This window comes from Labrus bergylta, chromosome 5 (genome assembly GCF_963930695.1).
Source record: "Labrus bergylta chromosome 5, fLabBer1.1, whole genome shotgun sequence".
NCBI lineage: Eukaryota > Metazoa > Chordata > Actinopteri > Labriformes > Labridae > Labrus > Labrus bergylta.
The window spans coordinates 12,088,771-12,108,750 of NC_089199.1; the positions used below are offsets into that span (position 1 = coordinate 12,088,771).

The following is a 19,980-nucleotide window of genomic DNA, read 5'->3' on the forward strand; positions in this document are numbered from 1 at the left end:
GAGTATAACTCACAGTTAATGTTTTACAGAGTGTGTGTGGAGGTAGTGCAGCCTGGAGGACCGAGTGAGGATGCCCACGAGGCTGAGGGGGCTTTGAAAAGGTAGGCATTTTGGAGAGGAAGCAGATGGCCCACATTAAAAGCAAAGGGCCCTTGTGACTGTCTTCAATGGCCCTGCAGAGAACTGTGTAATTAAATGAGAAATTTAATCAGATTCCTCAAATTAAATGTCCAGCTGGATAGTTCTGCGAGAACACCACTGACTCCACATTTACCTAAGGGAGTGTCACCGGTGGATGCATAATTCTCCAATCAGTGCACACTCGCACATGATGATATTCCCGCTGATGATTACTGCTAAAGTATTCCATTCACAGTTCTGCCAGCAGGAGGCAAAGGGACATTACTGTGTTGCCACAGGAGGGTCATTTTAATAATGGGGCCTGGGAGGAAGCAACAAAACCCTGAAATGACAGGAAGGGGGTCTGAATCAGGAGATTATTTCATCTCTTCCCTGTTTGAAGCATGCTTCAATCCACTGTGGTTTCATTCTGAAATGGCCTTGCAGCTAGATCATATTCCAACAGTGTTTCATCATGTTTTGATGCAACATGTTTGATGCAACATTTGAAAAGAGGCAACAGCAGCAGAATCCAGTCTGCAATAGGTCTACTTAGTGGTGACTTGACAATCTGACATGAGCCACTGATTTCTGCTGGAGTCTTCCCCTATCCATAGCAGCAGCGTACAGACAGACACACAGAAAGACAGCAGCCTCTGGGTCCATTCCGAGTCATTTTGCATTCAGCAAATCCAAGAACCGCCTCCCCTCCCTCCTCTGCTGCTCCCGCCCCGCGCTGCTGGCTCCCTCTCACGCGCAGCCTGTCCGGTAGGATGGGACTAGTAGCCAGAGATCCGTGCATGCCTGACCGCTAGTCTACTTCCTGGATGGCAGAATGGGACCACTTTTCTTCGCATTGTGCATTGCCCTTCGTCACGCTGCCGCCGCGGATAATCACTTAATAATGACCACGTGTAATCAATGATATTCGACCACTTTTTCCTGTAGTTAAAGGCAGCGATTGATCGCCGATTGACCCCTGCTCACTTCGGGAATGTCGCTATCTGGAAGCCCGCTACAGGCACGGCGTAGTCCCACAGATTTTCAACTGTTTTTGCACGGCGTAACGTGCTTTTCCTCGAAGCTGAAAACAGCCCCTGCTGGGTCTGGAGGCGAATAAATCTCTCTTTAAAAAAAAAAAAAAAAAACAGTGACTCTGTCTGTCGCCTAACAAACCCGCTAACCCGTTTTTTCTTTTTTTTTTTTCTTTTTACTTTGATGCTCTCTGCCTGGCTGCAGAGCCAACTTGGGTTTTCAGCTCGGGTCGTGTGTATGTGATTTTATTTATTTATTTATTTTTAAAGAAGAAGAAAAGAAATCAGAAACTTTGTCACCCATTGCCTTCTTGGTACTCTCGATGAGTAGCCTAACATGCGGAGAATACGGGAACCGAGTTACTGGTGGATTTTATCCTTAATGTTTTTAACCTTGCCCAAACACAAAGACTGTCATCCCGGTAAGTACTTGAAACACGGGTTGAATATCGTTACCGTCGTCCTACGTTAAACTCCTGAGCGTTTAATGTGATTTCTGTAGTAAAGGACGAGTTTGGTTGTCGAATAAAATGTTATTTTCAAAGAGCATGTTAGCATGGGGGGGGGGGGGGGGCGATACGAGTTAAATATCTTAACATTACCGCCGAGACATTTAGCCTCTTTGGTTTATGTGCATAATGTTATTGACCAGGCAGCGGGACTGTGGCTCAAACTATCTCATGCTTCAACATTAGGACTAATATTCAGTCCCTTTCCTGGTCCTGCAACTCCTGTTTGACCCCTGGCGTTTTCATGTTAGCTACAACATTGGTTTTCCACACGATACGACTCTCACAGTCTTCAAGAATTCATCAATACAGGCTTATGTTGCCTCGATAATGTTCCTGTAAGGGACTCAGGAGATTTGATATGGAGTATCTGTAATAAAATGGACTTTGCCTCCTGTGGTATTCCCAGCCTTTTGACAGCTGGTTAACTCTGTAGTCGTGTTGTGGGGTTTCTAAGGTGTGTAAAGTTTTATGATAGGCGTACTATAGTTGAGGTCTTGGTTTATGGGGGGGGGGGGGGGGGGGGGGGCAATTTAAGTGTCTGCTTGCTGTCATGTGCGTAGGCAGAAAAGAGGATGAGGGCGATAGTTAGCGCTGTTGGTTGGTAGATGAAGTTGCAATGTATGAGAGGTGCTTAATGCCTGGCTCCTTCAGTTTGCATGTCTAGGGGGGCCTTTGGGAAGATATTGAACCCCTCACTTCTCCCGTCATTCAGTGTGAATGGGTTAGTTCGCAGATGAGCAATTTGCAGTGCAGCTTCTGTACTGAGTCAATGAATGAATGTGGAAATGGTTGAAAGTTAACATGTAATATTTCCATCAAGTGATGTACAGATATGAATTAAGCGCAGACCATTTGATAGTTACCATTCAGCATAACAGTTGTCACTCCACAATCCTCCAGATTATGTGCCTCCTTGAGACTAAACTATGAAAGAATATTTAAAAATGTAAAGAGAGGAGTGTTCCCTAGGTGTTTTTTTTTTTTTAATTTTTAAAAAATAAATCCTTACATCATATCAGAAGAAAACTCCAAGGCACTCTATTTCTAACCTTTTTAAATGCCTGTTTTATCTCAGCGTTGCCTTGTAGATGCCTTCTTCGTGGTTTGACACTGAGAAGGGCTTGACTCTGAAATGTGCCTTGATGCTGAATGCGAGTGCTTGGAGCTTACTTTTAGTTTGTGAGGAAAAATATTAACGGACCTTTGTGATTATTTCTATACTTTTTTGGATTAAGTCCTAACTGAGTAGATCAAATCTCTAAACTTATTTTAAAAATGCCCTGTAATCCAAACACAATATGTTTTAACTCTGTGGCACAAATCACCCCCTATAGCACAGTGATGTAACAGAGGAGCATGGTTCCTCTCTGAGTCACCCCCCTCAGCCCCTAAATCCCCCAGTTTCTGTACTTCCACGTCCTTACTTTGCAGTGTTATTGACCAGTAGCCTCCAAGCCCCCTGACAGAGCTGAGTTTCTCGCATGGCATGTCTCTCTAGACCTCTTGACACGCGGCAGAGATGAAATCCACACTGGCACATCAGCCAGACATTAGTGGAGGATAAATCCAATTTTACTTGTGCACTGTCACGCAGTTGTATTCATCAAGCATTTTTTGGGGGGCAGATGTCCTCAATCTCTAAAAAAAAAAAAACGAAACTGAGGCTTGAGTTCACATGAAAGCAAAAGATTTCTAAGGGCGAGGGGGGGGGGGGGGGTTATTGTAGTTTTGCAATCAATGCATACCACATTTAAGGGCATAGCTTTTGCAGAATCAATAAACAATAGCGTAGAATTATCGCCAGTCAGCAGCTGACTCGCATGTCTGTTCTTTTCCCCAAAACGGACACTTTCTACATTATTCTTGCGATTTAAGAATTCTGCAAGAATAAATTTGTTTCAAAGTTCTGCGTGGTTTGAGCATCATATTACAATTTGCCATTATTACAGAAATCTCCTGATTGCATCGCTCAGGTATGCGAGGAAATCATTTTATGTTATTTGAATATCGACATATAAGAAGCATACATTGAGAGCCTGGACAATAAGAACTAAATGATAAGAATTTGAAAGAAATAAAAAATAGTACTACTTTCTGATAAGGATAATGGGCATTTCCACTCATCCTTTAAAATAAAATCATGTCTTTCTGTGCAAATGGGATATTAGGGAGCAAACAAGTTATTAATGTTGTTAATGAGGTACTGCTGTGACAGCAGGATGCCAGCTGCCTGGACAGCACTGATGTTGGCAACATCATCATTATCATCAAGGTCCTTCTCCATACCTTCTCTGGATAATTGGTTCAATATGTACGGTACAGAGTCTGACAGGAGATTTCAAAAGTAACTTTCTCCCGGTTTTAAAAATAGCATCAGTAACATATGCTCGTTTTTCCATCATGGACGGACTGAGCACACTGTTATCTGTTGTCTCCGCACCAGCTGCCTGTGCCACCTACTAAACGGTCCAATGGGGAAACTCTGCAACGGTAATCACTTTTCACTCATGTGCAGATAATTCCCTTTTCATCCTTTTGCTATTAGAACTCATCCTTAACTTATTAGCTTATCAGCCCATCTAATTGGACTGGATAAACTTTTGAACAACAATGCAATTTTGTTGCTAATGATGTTGTTTGAACTATTATACTGCAGGATTGACAACCAAGTCTGGGTTTTGAAACCAGTTATGCACGTTGTTTGTAGTCCAGAAAATAGCCTGTAAAATGAGCTACCGCTATTTATTCCACCATCACCATAAGCCCCAAAATGTTTTTTAAAAGTAAGAATAGTTCTGATAAATGCTGGAAATTATCTACAAGGTAATTTAAAACTGTAAATGCAGCCTGGAAAATGAGGTTAGCTTTCACAAACATTAATATCATTCAAAGTTTGATGTAAGTACTTGTAATAAATAATTATTTTAAAGTCCAAGGTTTCTTTCACAAATGTTCTTACTGATGGGAAATGTTTGATGAATTGCTGCTCATTTCCCAACTAGAGCTGATGATAGGCAAAATAAACATGTGCAACCTTGAGTTACGTTCAGACTTTAGGGGTCATCAAATCACTTTTTCAAAAATATATTTTACACATTTATTTTTGCTTTAAGGCCATTCTTTGGGGTATGTTTGATCTTATATGTTTTTAAAGCTCTTTTTACGCCGTTCTTCTTCCTCTACTAGATGCTTGTTATAACGTTGTTTTGTGCTCTGACACCAAAAACTCTTCTCAAGTTGGAAGAAATCAAATGAAGTAGCACAGTGTATGTTTTCATAATTAAAATGATGGAAGTGCAGTACGCTGGCAGTTACTGCATAAGAAATCAAAGTACGTCACTGTTTTCTAGTCATATGACGGAAAAGTGTGTCAAAAGATGTGAGTGAAACTTTGAAGACGTTTTTAATACTATATTATCAAAAAGGACCACTTTACATGTCACAGAAATGCTTTTCAGGGGATTTGGTATTTTACTTTTTTGTCTTAATTTTTGCTGACAATAGCACCACACAGAACAAGTTTAAAAAAAAAAAAGTTTTCAGTCATGACTGAATCCTCTTATTCATGAACCAGTGTTGGTTCAAATATCCACCAAAACCAAATAAGAAGTCTGGTAATAAACAAAATCATTACCATCATTACCTCTGAGAGGGAGAGTTTTTTGAGTGACGATCCGCCGCCAGCACCGAGGGGCCACGCGGCCTCAGGTGCGGGGATCTCAACCGGTTATGATTAAGTGTATTCAAATAGTGTATTGAAAACCTAATAATTTTTTCATCGCATATATAAATATGCGCTTTAAAAGTTACCAGTAGAGATGCCAGTGGTCAGAATCTAAACATGGTAACTTTAACATCTCAGATCTGAAGAAAGTGGAAAAAAAAACAAGCACAAAAAGTGTTATGTAGACTGTGGTGGCTAGCAACAGTCTGCTTTTTCCAGTAACAGTTTCATAATGATAGAAAATAGTTTTACACTTTCATAATTACAATAACATTTTTTATGATTTTTTTTTTCCCCCAGCATAACATTTATCTCCTCCAGACAGTCAGAATGAAAAGATAAGTAGAAGCTACAGCTGAAGGTGAGACGTAAGATTTCCTCCAGACACCTCTTTAAGACAAGGCTCTATAGAGTTAGTTGAAAGACAAGACAGTTCTTGATAATAGACTATTAAGATAAAATGAATTCACATAAGCAAGAAGTTGTTCATCTTAAAAATCAAGCCGGAACCTCTGAGGTTGAAAAATTAAGCTGATGCAGCAGTGAAAATCTCTGCTGACTGCAGAAACAAAGGAAGTCACATACACACCCAGTCAAAAAAAGTCTGTTTTTACAGTAGGAATTAACATGTTTACATCCTGATTTAAAAAAAAACAAAACAAAATACTGTAGGTCTGATTAGTCCATGTGTCGATCAGCACACACAAACTAATTTGTTTACATTTTTTAAGACAAGAATTATTTTTGTGCCTACAGTGGAGAGACAGGACAGTGGATAGAGTTGGTAATCGGGTAGAGAGAGAATGGTGAACGCCACATGCAGGAAAGAACCCACAGGTCGGATTCGAACCCCGGCCGCCCGCCATACATGGAACATGCGCACAAACCACCAGGCCACTGGTGCCCCATCCGTGTTGAAGGATAAGTGTTACTATAAGGCGTGTAGCTGACCTGATTGACAGGTAGGCGCAGTATAACCGTTTGTCAAGAGGCTTAAAACCCCGCCTCACCTCAAGCTCTTAGCCTGTCGTCAGGTTGCCTGAAAGTTAGGGTAAGAGAGCATTTCCAGCATGGCGAGTGCCGCCCATGGGACTCCAAAGCCCGCTGCAGTAACAGACGGTTGACGCTAAATCAGTCGGCATCTTGCTGGTCCAATAACCCGCAACTACACAGGAACAACTTGTGGACATTACAGATGCAGGTCATTAAGACTTAAGTGGAATATTTCTGTTGATGTGTGCTAAACTTTATGAAAACAATGCTTTACTTGATAGTGTAATTATAGTAATATGACATTCATTGTGATTCAAGTGTTTATTTGTCTAACTTATGTTAATCAAGGCAATCAGTCATTAATCGGTGTGTACGGTCGAGTTCACTCTCTCCTTCAGCCAAGTTACTCCAAGCTGGTCACAGAAGCATTTTAATCATTTAGAGTGACTCACAACTCATAAAGTGGATTCAAGCAGGCTCGTTGAAACAAGGGAAGACAAATGCTGCTAGGGGAAACTAGTGGACTTATTTCCTGTGCTCCATGACAATAGTGATTAATGTCCTGGCAATACGGCTCTGTCACTGAAGGACATATACTGCCGCACTCAAGGACTTGGCCATATCAATAAATGTCCTGTGTCCTTCAGTCAGTCGCCGTGTCCTCTTTTCCCCTGAAACAATCTCGCCGGGATGTGATACAGTGTCGGCTTTACTTGCAGCCGAACCGTCAGTCAATGCTGCCATGTGGACGGTCAAAACAATGAACGCTTCCAGGCTCCTTCTTCCTGCATTGTGTCATTGTGGGTCAACAGAGAGCATGTGTTTGCTATGTGTTCATTGTATTTTTCATCCAGGACTGACTTTATCAGAGGCAAGGGGAAACAAACTGAAGAATAGGGCTATGCTCATCCACAAGGCTCATTTACTCTGTCGTGAGTTATGGCGACAATCACAGATGATATAGGATTAGGCCGCGCATGTTTTATCAAGCTCAAGGTGCTGTGCAGAATGCAAAATAAGCTTGTTAAATGAGAGTCAAGTTGCATGTGATGAATGGAATTTTAACCTTTGCATATATTATACTCTGTTATTTCGAGCAGCTGTAGAAAAAGCCCATAATGTATATCTGTGCTGGAGCATATGGAAGTGATGGCGTACTTTTGTTACTATGCATTTAGGTCAGCCTTGAGTTCAAACCACAGTCACCACAGTCTTTATATAATGCAGTCATTACTCAGCTCTTGAAACTCGACAGTGCTAGTCACTGTGTAGAGCAGTTATCACTGTCAGGACAGACAAGTGCTTTGTGCGAATGGAACAGCAACAATATGCTTAACGGAAATTGAGACTTTGCCATGCAAACCTGCCAGTCCTTGGATCTTTGGCATTAGCTGTCGTGTTTTTTACATTTTGCATAAAAAAAAACACCCATGGGGTGTTGTGTAATGCAAGTGGAAGCTTAAACTGTGTTGTCTTTTCAGTGGGCTGCTTTTAACGTTGATGGTTTGAATTGTGTCAAAGAAATGTCTTGACATAATTTGTTATGGTTTGTATCTCTTTTTTGTTAAGTACTGCTGTTTGACTGATTTTAAAGGATTGTTTAAATTCGGTGTGTCAAATAAGTGTTGATTTTCCATTACATGAAAACCAATTTTATATCACAATCCCACACATTTTAGTTATTAAAGCGTTGTGATGAAATCTGTAAGCGAGTAATTTAATTTAATTTGCAGTAACTTATTTAAAGGGAAGTAAACTTGAACTCATTATGTAGTTGAATATTAGTTTCCCAAAGACTGCACATCTCCATTCATCCTCATCTATTTCAATACTCCAATATCTTCTTGTATGACACACGTGTCGTTGTACCACCAATATCTGAGATTGAACTGTTATACTCAACATATAAACTCGTACAAATTTAATTGAGCAAATTGCCAACAATTATGCAAAAGGTCAAAACTCCATACTTTGAATTTAAGACTATTAACCTTCTCTTCTCATCGTTTTACTTAAAAATTAGTTGTTCAAAATGTCATTCTGTTACTTCCAACAAAAAAATGGTTTACTATTCATTTGCGATGCATTAGTATGTAAGGAATTTTAAGGCACAAAAAAATAAACTGAAGCTATGGCATTTTGGCCACCTGAAATATTTCTTATAAAGGAAGTATGATTTCTGTTTGTTGATTTGTGAAGCACTTTGGGCTGCATGTTTCTATGTATGAAAGGTGCTATATAAATGAAGTTGAGTTGAGATAGGTTGGCCTGAAAATGCTATAACAAATTTCAAAATGCAAAGTACTCAAAAGCAAAATGGTTTAGGACTAGGGCTGTCAAACAATTACATACTTTTGAATTGTCAACTAATCAGGTCTGGGAGTTCATTAAAGAGAACGCCATTCAAAAGCCCAGCGGGGTCGTTTTTTCCATCACTGCAAGAGCAGGAAGACCCTAACTACAATGCGCCGAAAGGGGAAAAAAATGGCATGCTACTTAAGAAAAAAACACATTACAACAATGACGCATGTGATGTAGCCGAAGGCTGCTAGGAAGCTAGAGCCAACTCCTGTGGTTAAACGTACTACACAGACATCTGATTCTGTTAGTCACCAACACTTCCAAGTAACGCTCACGACAGTCCAGTTTGTTTAATACTAATATAATAGCCTCATTTTTATATTCTAAGAAAAAGGTCCAACGATGCCCCTTTGAAAAGTCAAAATACTGAACCACCAACAGTTCTGATTGGCCCAACCAAGTCCATGTTGACTGAAAAGCTGTCAGGACAGCAGGGGTACCAGATGAATCTACTAGGGCTTCATAAGGTGGCAGATTGGTCTTGGCTTTTGGTTTGATTTAACATATTGCATCATCATATGATTATTGTTGATTTAGAGCTATACTTGCTATAGTACTACTGTACGTCTCAATATGTGGCACTTGAAAATGGAATCATAACTTAAGGGTAATTTAACATGACCATATGACAGAAAAATAAAATAAAGAGTGCTTATAAGCATACAGTTTGGCACTCCAAGTTGATATCCATTTTCCACTCAAGTGCTTAAACCATTTCATTAATACCTTGTTGAACCCCCCCCCCCCCCCCTCCTCTCTTTGAGCTAACACCCTGAGAGATCAGCCCCAGGCTCCGTCCTCTGGGCTTAAAATGAGACTGATGTTCTGTTTGTTTCTCTCTCACACACTTCCAGTGTCTCTCTGGGAGCTTTCTCTGTTCCTAGAGAAATCTCTAGAACAACAAAGGAACAGGGTCATTGGTATTTAACCATGATACTCAAAAGACCACAAAGCATCTCTGGCGCTTTAAGGCCCTTTCCAGGTGCTTTATATAGTCTATTGTATCCGAAAGCTTATGTTTTGCTACTGTAAAAGAATCTGTGTTATTGTAAAAAAAAAATGAAAAAAAAAATGACAGAGGCAGCTAGAGTTTAAACATGGCGTTAGTTAGTTTCAGAGGTTTCCAAGGGAGAACATATGCTGAGTTGGATAGTTTTTCGGAGGCAGAGTAGAACTACCCTATCGATCCTGTTGACATAATCCCCTTTGGAAGATGCAAATGTTTCTGTTCTTCAACACAAACATTCAAACCCTCCTAGTTGTGGAACCCTAATTAACGAGGGATTTGAATACCACCGCATTGGCTTTTTGACATTTAGATATTTCAAAATATATAGTCGTAGGCTTCCTCTTGAAAAGAAGACTCTCTTCTGCATTAGTGTAAAGATTTGTACGAGAAAGCCACCGCCAACAGTTGAATTTGTTTAAAAAAAACACCTTCCAGTTGATCCCTAGGTAATTCGAACCACGCTGTCGTACAAATTCCTGCTCGTCTGCTTATCGGTCATACTCTGGTGTGAGCTGAAGGTGTGACAGCTGCTGTATGTTTTTGTCACAGCTAATCCAAACCTCGCAACTCAGTGAGTGTTTACCCCAACAGCCGAGGATACCCATCCCCAGGTAACCACTAATCACTCTGGGATTCTAGAGATCATCTGTCCCCACACTTAGCAGGCAGAGTGAGGCAGGTGGGAGCGAGCAGCCATCCTGCTTCATCAGCCTCGCAGCTCTCCAGACGGTCGTCTGTGTCACTGTAATGTCGAGATTTAAATGCTGCGAGCGGGCCTTACAGCACAAGTGACAATACTGAGTGCCATCTTGATAACATCGAAGTTGTTGCTTTGAGATATGAAATAGGGTAACCTTAAATTCATGCCCATGAATATTATAATTGCCAGGTGACTAGGCAGATTTTAAGTGTTCTTTATTCGGTAAAGAGGATTCAAAGGACATTCAGTCAATTTTGCTTTGACCCATTTTCACACCTGTCTTTTTTTTTTGGCAAATTTGCAACAATTACTCACTTTGCAATAATAAATCAGCTGATAATTGTAGTCATTACCACTCGTTTTATATAAAATTTAAACCCTTGAGTTCTTTATAGACAAAAAACACAGGATTGCTTGCTTCCAGCTTCTTTTAATTCAAGAGTCCAAAGCTTCTTCCGGTGTGTGTGTCCACAAGAATGTTAAACAGTAATAGCTCCATTATTCCTGTGTAATGATCAATTGACCTGCATTAAGGGCACGCCCACATGCATTGCCATAATGATGAACCTTTAGATGCAAGAGTTCCCGTAAGTCTCAAGAATGTTCTGTGCTTGATGGATGTAAAGTGTGGATCAATAGATTTCTGTGGGTTGAACATTCCAGATTTTTTTCTTTTTGGCTGCTCATGGCAAAGCTTAATGACTATCAGTGAATCATACGTGTGAATATTATTGTGTGGTTTTATTTTGATTATTGGCTAATTGAATTCAACACTTTCAAAAACATTTTTTTAGTCTATTAACTAAGATCAGATTTACCCCATGAGCTCAAGGTGATTTCTATAATTGTTTTGCAGAATGTCTTTTCAGATTCAGTTTAATCTTGTGAAGGCTTGCTTCACATCAGTCGAGCCTTAATAAAGAAATAATTGACAAATTAGTTTGAAACAAAGTAAGACTTCCTTATGAGTCTGGTACTCATAATAGAGTCATGTGTCGAGGGATTCAGCGCAATGCATCGGGCACGTTGTCTTCAGCTCTCGGCTGTGGCGTTGCTGCTCGATTAGAATCATTACCTTGAGTCTCAGCCAAGTACCGCTCCACCAAAAGTACTTTTTTCTACCTTTGTTTGCTCCTTCTCACGTGTGCTGTAGATCTTCTTCATCAGCCTTGGATTCTTTTTTTTTTTATGTAAGTTTTGACTCCATGTAGGTGATGGAATCAGAGCCAAGGTGGCATCAGTAAATTTGATGACGTATTGTTTGGCGGTCTAAGGATATATTTACTTTGGAATGACCAAAATAGAACACCCACTTTTCTGTGATCTGAGCAGATGTCCTTATTTGTTACCAGTTTTATGTTGGCATAGATGACGACTACTGTAGAAGTCTTGAAATCCCTCATGGCTAATTAGAAACCATCTTACTGTGACATGCCAATCGATTTCTTGCATAACACTAGCTCTGAAGTAAATCAGCAGGAGTGTACTCTTACTGTTTTAATCACAGTTGTGAAACTTTAGACCTCGTCATAATTTTGAAACTGGGACACTTCCTACAATCACTTTGAGCAATTACTGTAATTTTAGTTGCCAGAAATTACACCACAGAGAATGAGGTGAACTACAGGAGATGAGACTGACATTTTCTTGGTGAGAAAAATAACTTCTTTTCAATAACTTTTCTTGAACTCGCAACAACTTGTTAGCTTGCTACTTTGGTGCAATGCAATGATACCTGACAGCATGTAATGGACACTACACAACAGGTACCAGGAGCTTTATTAACAAAAAAATGTAACCTTACTGTTAAATATCAATCAGTGAATTTATTATTTAGCATGAAATCAAAAGAAAAGTTATCTCAACACTTTACAAGATTGTACTCTTTGTCAAATAATTTAGAAAGAGAAAACATGTGGCGCTGGTGGCGCATTGGTTAGTGCGCACGCCCCATGTATGTAGGCTGCTGTCCTCCAAGCGGAGGATTTGAACCAAGCGCAGGTTCAAATCCAACCCGTGGCTCCTTTACCGCATGTCATCCCCCACCCTCTCTCCCTGATTTCTGACCCTATCCACTGTTCTATCTCTACAATAAAGGCACGAAAAGCCAAAAAAAAAAAAAGAAAGAAGGAGAAAATATGAATCCACCAATAAGCAAGCACTTGGCAGCACTGACAGGAAACACTTCCTTTTTAGCAGACAGAAACTTCAAGAAGAACCAGAGTCATGGTAGACTGCAATCATGTGCCGTGGAACAATACAAACAGATAGAGAGACTGAACAAATGTACTTTCTTTTTTATTCAGTTAGTCAAATGCAAATATTTATTCTAACTGAGGCGGTGGTGGTGTCTTTCCTACCGTGTACATGTGCAGATGTACCGAGCATACCTGCTCAACACTTGTACAAGCAACTTTATGAGTTCTTGTAATAGTGTAGGCAAATTGAAAAAAGACACAAAGTAAGACAAATTCAATTTTTGAATGCTGGAAAAACCTTGCAATTAGGGAAACAGCTTTTTTTTGTTCTTGTGCCGTGGTGAAAAATCGCAGTTGTTCCTTTCTGTTCCAGAAGTCCTGTGCAGACAGTTTTTTATTTTTTTCCATATAAACCTCCCATTATCAGAGCAGAGTTGTTTGGCATGTTTGTCCTTGTATATTCTTCTGAGGACAATAAACTGCCTGCAGTAAACATTACATACTAGTGAGGCAGCAAAATAGGCTGTTCCAGAGGTATCAAGCACATTGCTCTTCATGGTTTTTATTTATCGTTTCTAAATTCAGCCTTCAGGTATTGATTAGAGCCAAACATCAAAAAGCATTTAAAAAGGAAGGGAGGAGGTCTGACTGCTTGTATGGCCCCCAGGCAGGAGCGAAGAGCTTGTTTCGAAATGATGCATGCTAAGACCTAGCGCTGTGCTATTATTTATGGATAACTTTGAGTCACTTGGACGGCAAACTCCAGGTGAGCTGTTTTTCATCAATACAAGGCAGGCCTTTTCGTTCTAAAGCACACTTTCAAAGGTATTGGATTCCACATACTTTCTTCAATTTTTGCTTGTCCTTGGTAGTATTTTACTACGGGCATTTGGTCAATGCTTTTCTTTACATCGCCCCATTCTTTCTGCCACAGAGTACAGTACATTTCCACTCTGTGTGTCCCCAGCTGTGATTAAATCAGCTGCCTTGCTGTGTCATGGTCATGCTTGACTTGTTGCGTTAAAATGGACCCATTTACATTCCCAGTAATCAACCATGACCATTCATGAACAGCAGTAATGTGTGAGGAGTGTGAATGCATCCACCAGAGGCAGCTGAATTTATCTGAGGATCAATAACAAGACAATTCATGCAGGACTGCACACCGAGTCCTGAGGAATGACCTCATAAGCTCTTGGCACTTACACCATCCAATTGCCACATATTGAAAATTGAAAACCTCTCTTTACACAGTAAATTTCCCCGGCACTGTCAAGAGCTTTTGTGTACAGTCCTGCCACTATGTGTGAAGACGCGTTTGAGGATTGTTTATCATAGCCTGTGAGGGGGACAAGCTATAGCGAAGAGGTCAGCGGTCCTAGATTTATTTAATCTTGTTAATGGGTTTTCATCAGAGCCCCTGATGCACTCAATCAGTGGGCGCTCTGGCTATTTATGCACTTAAATCACTGTAGAAGCATTGCCCTAGAAACACACTCAACATTAGATTGGCACAATACAGATTTAATGCATTTATTCTGAGGAGAAGTGATCCATTGTAGAATGAGCCTGTATGTAAGCGGCTATGTTAAACATTGACTTCGCCACAGGAAGTCATGCAGTTTTAATCCATGAAAGAGTCCGCTTTGGCCGGACAATAGAACAATCGTTCTAAACCGGCTTCTTATGGATAGGAATAAATGCCAGGATGTGTGTGGGTAGGAAGACCGAATACTACGGGGACTTTCATCAAGACCTTTTCGCCTACACGCTCTATCAAAGTCTGACATTTGATGTACCTTGTTTCTAACTTATTCCTTGTAGTAAAAGGTTGAAGTACTGTGTCACACATGGCACACTGTGGTGCTCAGGCCTCATCACCTCTGACTTTTTTTTAGCGTTATGTCATAGGTGATATGAATATTTATCAGTAAATATTCTTTATAGAGGAGAAGTGTTCCCAGAATGCAGGTGTTTGGTGGTTTTGGAAGTATGGTGACGTAGTTGATTTTGATTACGAGACGGTCTTATCCACTTATCTGGAGGAAAGTGTTGCATAATGAGAGAGTGCAGTGCATGTGCCTCCACTGTCCTTACTCCAATTCTGCTTGCTTTGTTCCCGAAAATTGAAAGACAAACAAAAATGTTCTTTTGTTGGAGAGGAGGCCCGAGGCTGCACTGCACACGATAAGTACATTCAAACGTGAAGAATTCTCAACTTAATGAAAAGTTAGCTTTAAGTTTGTGTTACTTCCCTCTTCATGCTGGCCTCCATATTTCACTGTGTCGTCATACTTCCGGCTGCCTGTGGCCTGCATGGGAAGAAGAAAAAAAAACTCATCTTACCTCAGCTCATCATGGCAATTAACATGATGAACAAAAAACAGGTCCAAACATGCACACACATGCAAAAGGGAAAGTAAAGAAGATTAAGACGAGGTCTACAGGGACATTTTTGATCTGTGTTTTTTGTGATTTTCTATTATTTGAGTTATATTTTGCATTGAGTCAGTCAAATAGTAATGTGAACTCAAGACTAATGGGCTTAATTTTCTTTAATATGGCTACATTTCTGTGGCCTCCGGGGTGCTGATGCTTCTTTGCTGAAACAGCTTGTTAGCTTTTTTAGCTGTGTTGGCTAAAATATCAGCGCTGGGATTTGAGTTGTTGTTTTGTAATTTCTAAGCTTGATATTTTACCCTCCGCTCCCCCTGTGGTGTATCTTCGGCTGCTCTGGGCACTTCTCACGTTCCCGAGGTCTCCTCAGTGTGACTCAAAGCACTTCCAGGGAAATCCAGCCCACATCGCCCGCTTTCCTGAGGAAATAAGAAACACGCCCCTTTCAGGATCACGCTGCATATTCTGCTTCACAGAGGAATCCCCAACCTCATTTTTACCAAACCATGTAAGGCGCTCAACACTGCAGATTTTTAGCTGGTGTTTGTAATAAACCAAGAACACAAGAGAGGTGTGTTCATCATCAATACGTGTATGTTAGTGATTCGCCAAAACCCAAAGCTAAGCAGCAGATGTCCGCACATTTGACAGTTGACTCCATGCATTGCAAATGAGCTTGTACAGGCAGCAGCTGTTTACCCCAGTATGCATATTTGTTCCCTATATGCATAGCAATTTAGAATCAAGAGTGTGCCCTGTGCTCATAATGCTTGTAAAAAAAAAACACACAGTTTACCTCAGTTCAGTGCGTTTTCAGGCAGAACAATGTAAAGCTACGACTATTGTTTGTCTAATTAGTTGTATGCCTTCACTCGTCCTCTGTTTGAAGGACATGTTGAGTGTAAGAGCGCTGTGATTCCCTTTCCTTCCCTGTCAAAACTTGTGTGTGTGTGTGTGTGTGTAACAGTATAATGTGAGGCATGCTGATGTGTAAGGAATAGTAAAAATGAGACTGCGTGTGTTAGAAAGTATTTCACTTAATTCAAACACTCATCCCCCTTCATGCGGCATATGAAGGTGAAACTTGTTTATTTAAGAGCACTCTTGTTTCTCAAGTAAGTGTGCTGAGTTGCTGTTGACTTTTGATTTCATGGTTGACTAATGAAGTAGTGCCTGCACACAATATTAATGCTAAAAACGTGCAAGTAGGCTAAGTTAAGATTCTGTAGTGGACTCTGAATGTGTCCTGATTTTGTTGTGTTTATGTTTTCAACATTCAGCATGTGCTGGTTTGCTGTATTTTATTTTTCATTGTATGTCATTTTTAACTGGGTAAAATATATTTATGACAGTTGATATTTTACTTTTTTCTTTATTTTAAATCTTTTTTAATCTCTCTGTGAGTTTTTGAGAGAAGACCCACATGCTACCTCACATGCATGTGATTTATTTCTTTAAACTTTTATTCTCTGTCTTCCTTTCTTTCAACAATGCTTAAATAAACTCAAACTAAACTGAACTAAGTTGGCTTGATAATAAAGTGAATCCAAGCTGATCTACTTGGTAATAATGGCTTTTAATGACACAAATAAACACTGTGTCCTCTGAAGGATTAGATTTTTCCATATCCTATATTTTTCATTTAGCCAACGAAACCCCCTAACCCCCCTCGAACACAAAAAGCCAAATTAAATACAACTGACTACATTTCCTTGACTTGCCAAATACATTTTAGCGATCTATTCTTTTCCCAAAAGCAAAAAGAAAGACATCAGTGAGCCACATTTTTTCCCCCTTCATCACTTTTGCCACAGGCACTGAAGTTTGTTTTAATTCAATTCCACTTATACCATCCTGTTTCTCTAATTACCCAGCAACGCTTGTGGCTGAAAAACAATCCCTAACAGCTCGACTTTCTCCTGTTGCTGAGTCATGTTTGCTTAAACTAGTTCCCAGCTCCTTTGATGAATTTGTTACATTTTTGCCTTGTTTTTCTTATATTTTGTCTTTTAAGAGACAGACCAATGTGTTGTTAGTTTTTATCTTTTAGTGGATGTGTTGATGTTAAAATCTAAAATATGGAGCACTCTGTCCCTCTCAAGCCAATTGCTGTCAGTCAGGTAATTCATCTTGATTTAATTTCGGAGAAGTTATTATACAAAAGCAAATAAGAAACAAAATATATACAACATAACTGAGGATGGTGGTGAACTCACAAGACTGGGATCTCTACATGTGACAGACCCCGAGGACATGTGGCATTGATATATTTAACATATACTGTAGATATCAGGAGACAAAGAGGCCTGTGTTCTGTTCTGTTCTTTTTTTTTTTTTTTTTTAATCTTATGTCCTGGTTTCAGCAGTTAATTTTTTCATCCTCAAGTCATACTTTAATGCTTTAATTTGTTGTATTTCTCTCACCATGTTGCAGTTTATCTCATTTTTGACTCCTCTAGACAATAGAGTTCACCTCCTCACAATCACACTGCTCTTGTTTGTTTCTCTAAACTACATGGATAAGTGACTCAGGGGGTTTTTAAAGGCTCAATCCATCCTGAAATAATCACCCAGGTGACCCGTACGTACCCCACCTGGCTGTCCTCTACATACCTGATGCTAACATTGGAGATAAGATTGATATTTACCTTTGTTCCCCTAATGACTAAAGTAAGTTAAATGCTCCTGTGGTTGTTGTTAGGCTGCTGTTTTTCAAGGGCTCTCAGGGGTTTCTCAGCTTGTTGTTGAGTCTGATATTATGGAACAAATAGCAGGGCTTAATGGTGGTGTGGATGATTTAACCGCCCTCGGGGTGATGAAAAAGGAAAATGATTTTGTGTATGTCTAGGCATTGTACAAGGTGTTGTTCAGTAGGCGTTTTGAAGCATTACAATTCCCCCGAGCTTTCTAAAAACCGGACTAAAAATTATGCACATTTTCACAATGCCGATATGAAAAAAAAAAAAAGCTTTCAGGCCACCCTCCCTGCATAGAACATCTCATTAAAATTGCTGGTTAACCTACATAACTGTTATCATTTGCTTCTGTTTGCTAGATTTTAGCCGTATGAATGTTGTCTGAGTGCGGCACGGCTCGCCTCCGTCTCCTTCAGGCCCGGCACCAACTGTGATGTCTGCTCGGCTCCATCGGGGAGACGCTGTGGCTTTAATCCCTTTGCCCACAGGGGACGGCTGACATGGATGAGTGTAAACTGTTGACATGGTGCTGTCTCCTATGCTCTCTGATCAAAGACGGTGTAGCCCTCCTGTTTCACAACCTGCCTTCAAATATGCTCAAAGTCTCTGCCACAGAGACTCCCTACCTCTCTCTTTCACACTTAACCCATGTTTCCCCACAGTGAATCAATACATTTGATGATAACAAAGCAGCCATTTATAACTTCACCCACATTGCTTCTCTTGGGTTCTTCTAAACACAGTTTTTGACTTGGAAAATGCTGTGTGAGCTGCTCTTACAATAGTGAAGACAGCCATTTTTGGAGACGGTTAATGTGCTGACTTCAAGTGCAAGGAAAGACTCGGCTTGATGTAGTGCTTAGTTTAATTAATCACCGGTAATGATGCAACCATTAGTAAGAGCTGAGCTCGTTTTAAGTGGCTGGAGATGTGTGTGTGAGAGAGAGTGTGTGTTTGTATTTAATGTGTGCAGATGCTGATTAAGCTAACACCAGTTCACTATATAAAGGCTGTGTAGCCTTCATTGGTCAAGGGAGTTCTGCAGTTGCTCTAAAGTTACCTTTCAACCTCATTGTAAGAGGTGTGATGTACAGTAGTTGTCATGGTAACAACATTATAGAAGAACAGTATGGGGATTCCTATAACATTAACTGTAGATGGAGTTAATACAAGTGTTAAACTTGTGGTAAGGTCTGTAACCCCCCCCCCCCCCCAAAAAAAAAATAAATAACAGTATGTGTCTGAATATTGGCAGGTAATCCTTTGCAGTGTGTGTATAGATCTGTGTTATTAGAGCTGCAACACAAATCGGTAAATTCAAGTTTCTGCAACAGATTTGATTATCGATTTGTTGTGTTGTATGATTATTTTGTCACTCGCTCTTGAGATCAAGCAGACAGTGGAGCGGAGTGTTGTATAGTACTTCGAAGCCTAAGCTGTGTTTAAATGTGCTGCATCGTCATGACGATAGATGTTCATCAAGGACCATTTTTCCATGATGAAGACGATACGTTGGCGAATACAGACCCAGTGCTTTTCACTGATTAATCGATTCTCATAATAACTGTTGGTTGCGGCCTAATGTATTCTTTAATTGTTGTAGAATGATGTGTGCAGTAGATTACAGTGTTCCTTGTGCTAACCTGTTTTCATTGTAAGTAGATGTTCCAATCATTACGTGTAAGTGCATAACAATGTTTTAACTGATATTAATCAACTCATAATGGGAACCTCTCTGATACCATTGCTTAAAAATTTAAAAAAAGTTCCTCGAGCAAACACAGGCTGAGCACTTAACGTGTTGAGCTAACATTGGCGTCAGCGCGGCTTGTGGACCTGATCCTCTATACATCAGGGAGCATCTAAGGAACCAAAACTTTATGAATAAATCTGCTTGATTTTGGCTTTTTAGGGGTTGAAACTATCTTCAATTCAAATAAAGAAGAATCACAGCTTTTAATATGTGAAGCAGAAACACAGATTTTTTTTTTCCTGGCCTTGATTATCTTTACTATCTCTGGAAGCGATGCACAGTTTTGTGCTGTTGTTATATGATCTGAAAACAGGTTTTTTTTTTTTTTTTTTTTTTTTTTTTTTGCCACTAATCAGCAGAAAATGCTGGATGTGCACTGGCTTACTTGCTAATACATTTTGAGATGCAGCCCATAATGTATGAATACAGAATCATATTTTTCAGTGGTATGTGCAAATTAACTAATGCTAAGAAGCCTATAAT

At 40.0% G+C, this 19,980-nt stretch overlaps 1 protein-coding gene across 1 annotated transcript in view; it reads left to right on the forward strand.

Annotated features, from left to right (window-relative positions):
- The first annotated feature begins 894 nt into the window (after nt 1-894).
- Nucleotides 895-19,980, forward strand: part of ca16b (carbonic anhydrase XVI b) — a 100,681-nt gene continuing 81,595 nt past the window's right edge. Inside the window, exon 1 of the mRNA XM_020628970.2 lies at nt 895-1,576. Coding sequence (XP_020484626.1) covers nt 1,492-1,576 — 85 coding nt within the window. The 5' untranslated portion in view covers nt 895-1,491. The remainder of the gene's footprint in view (nt 1,577-19,980) is intronic.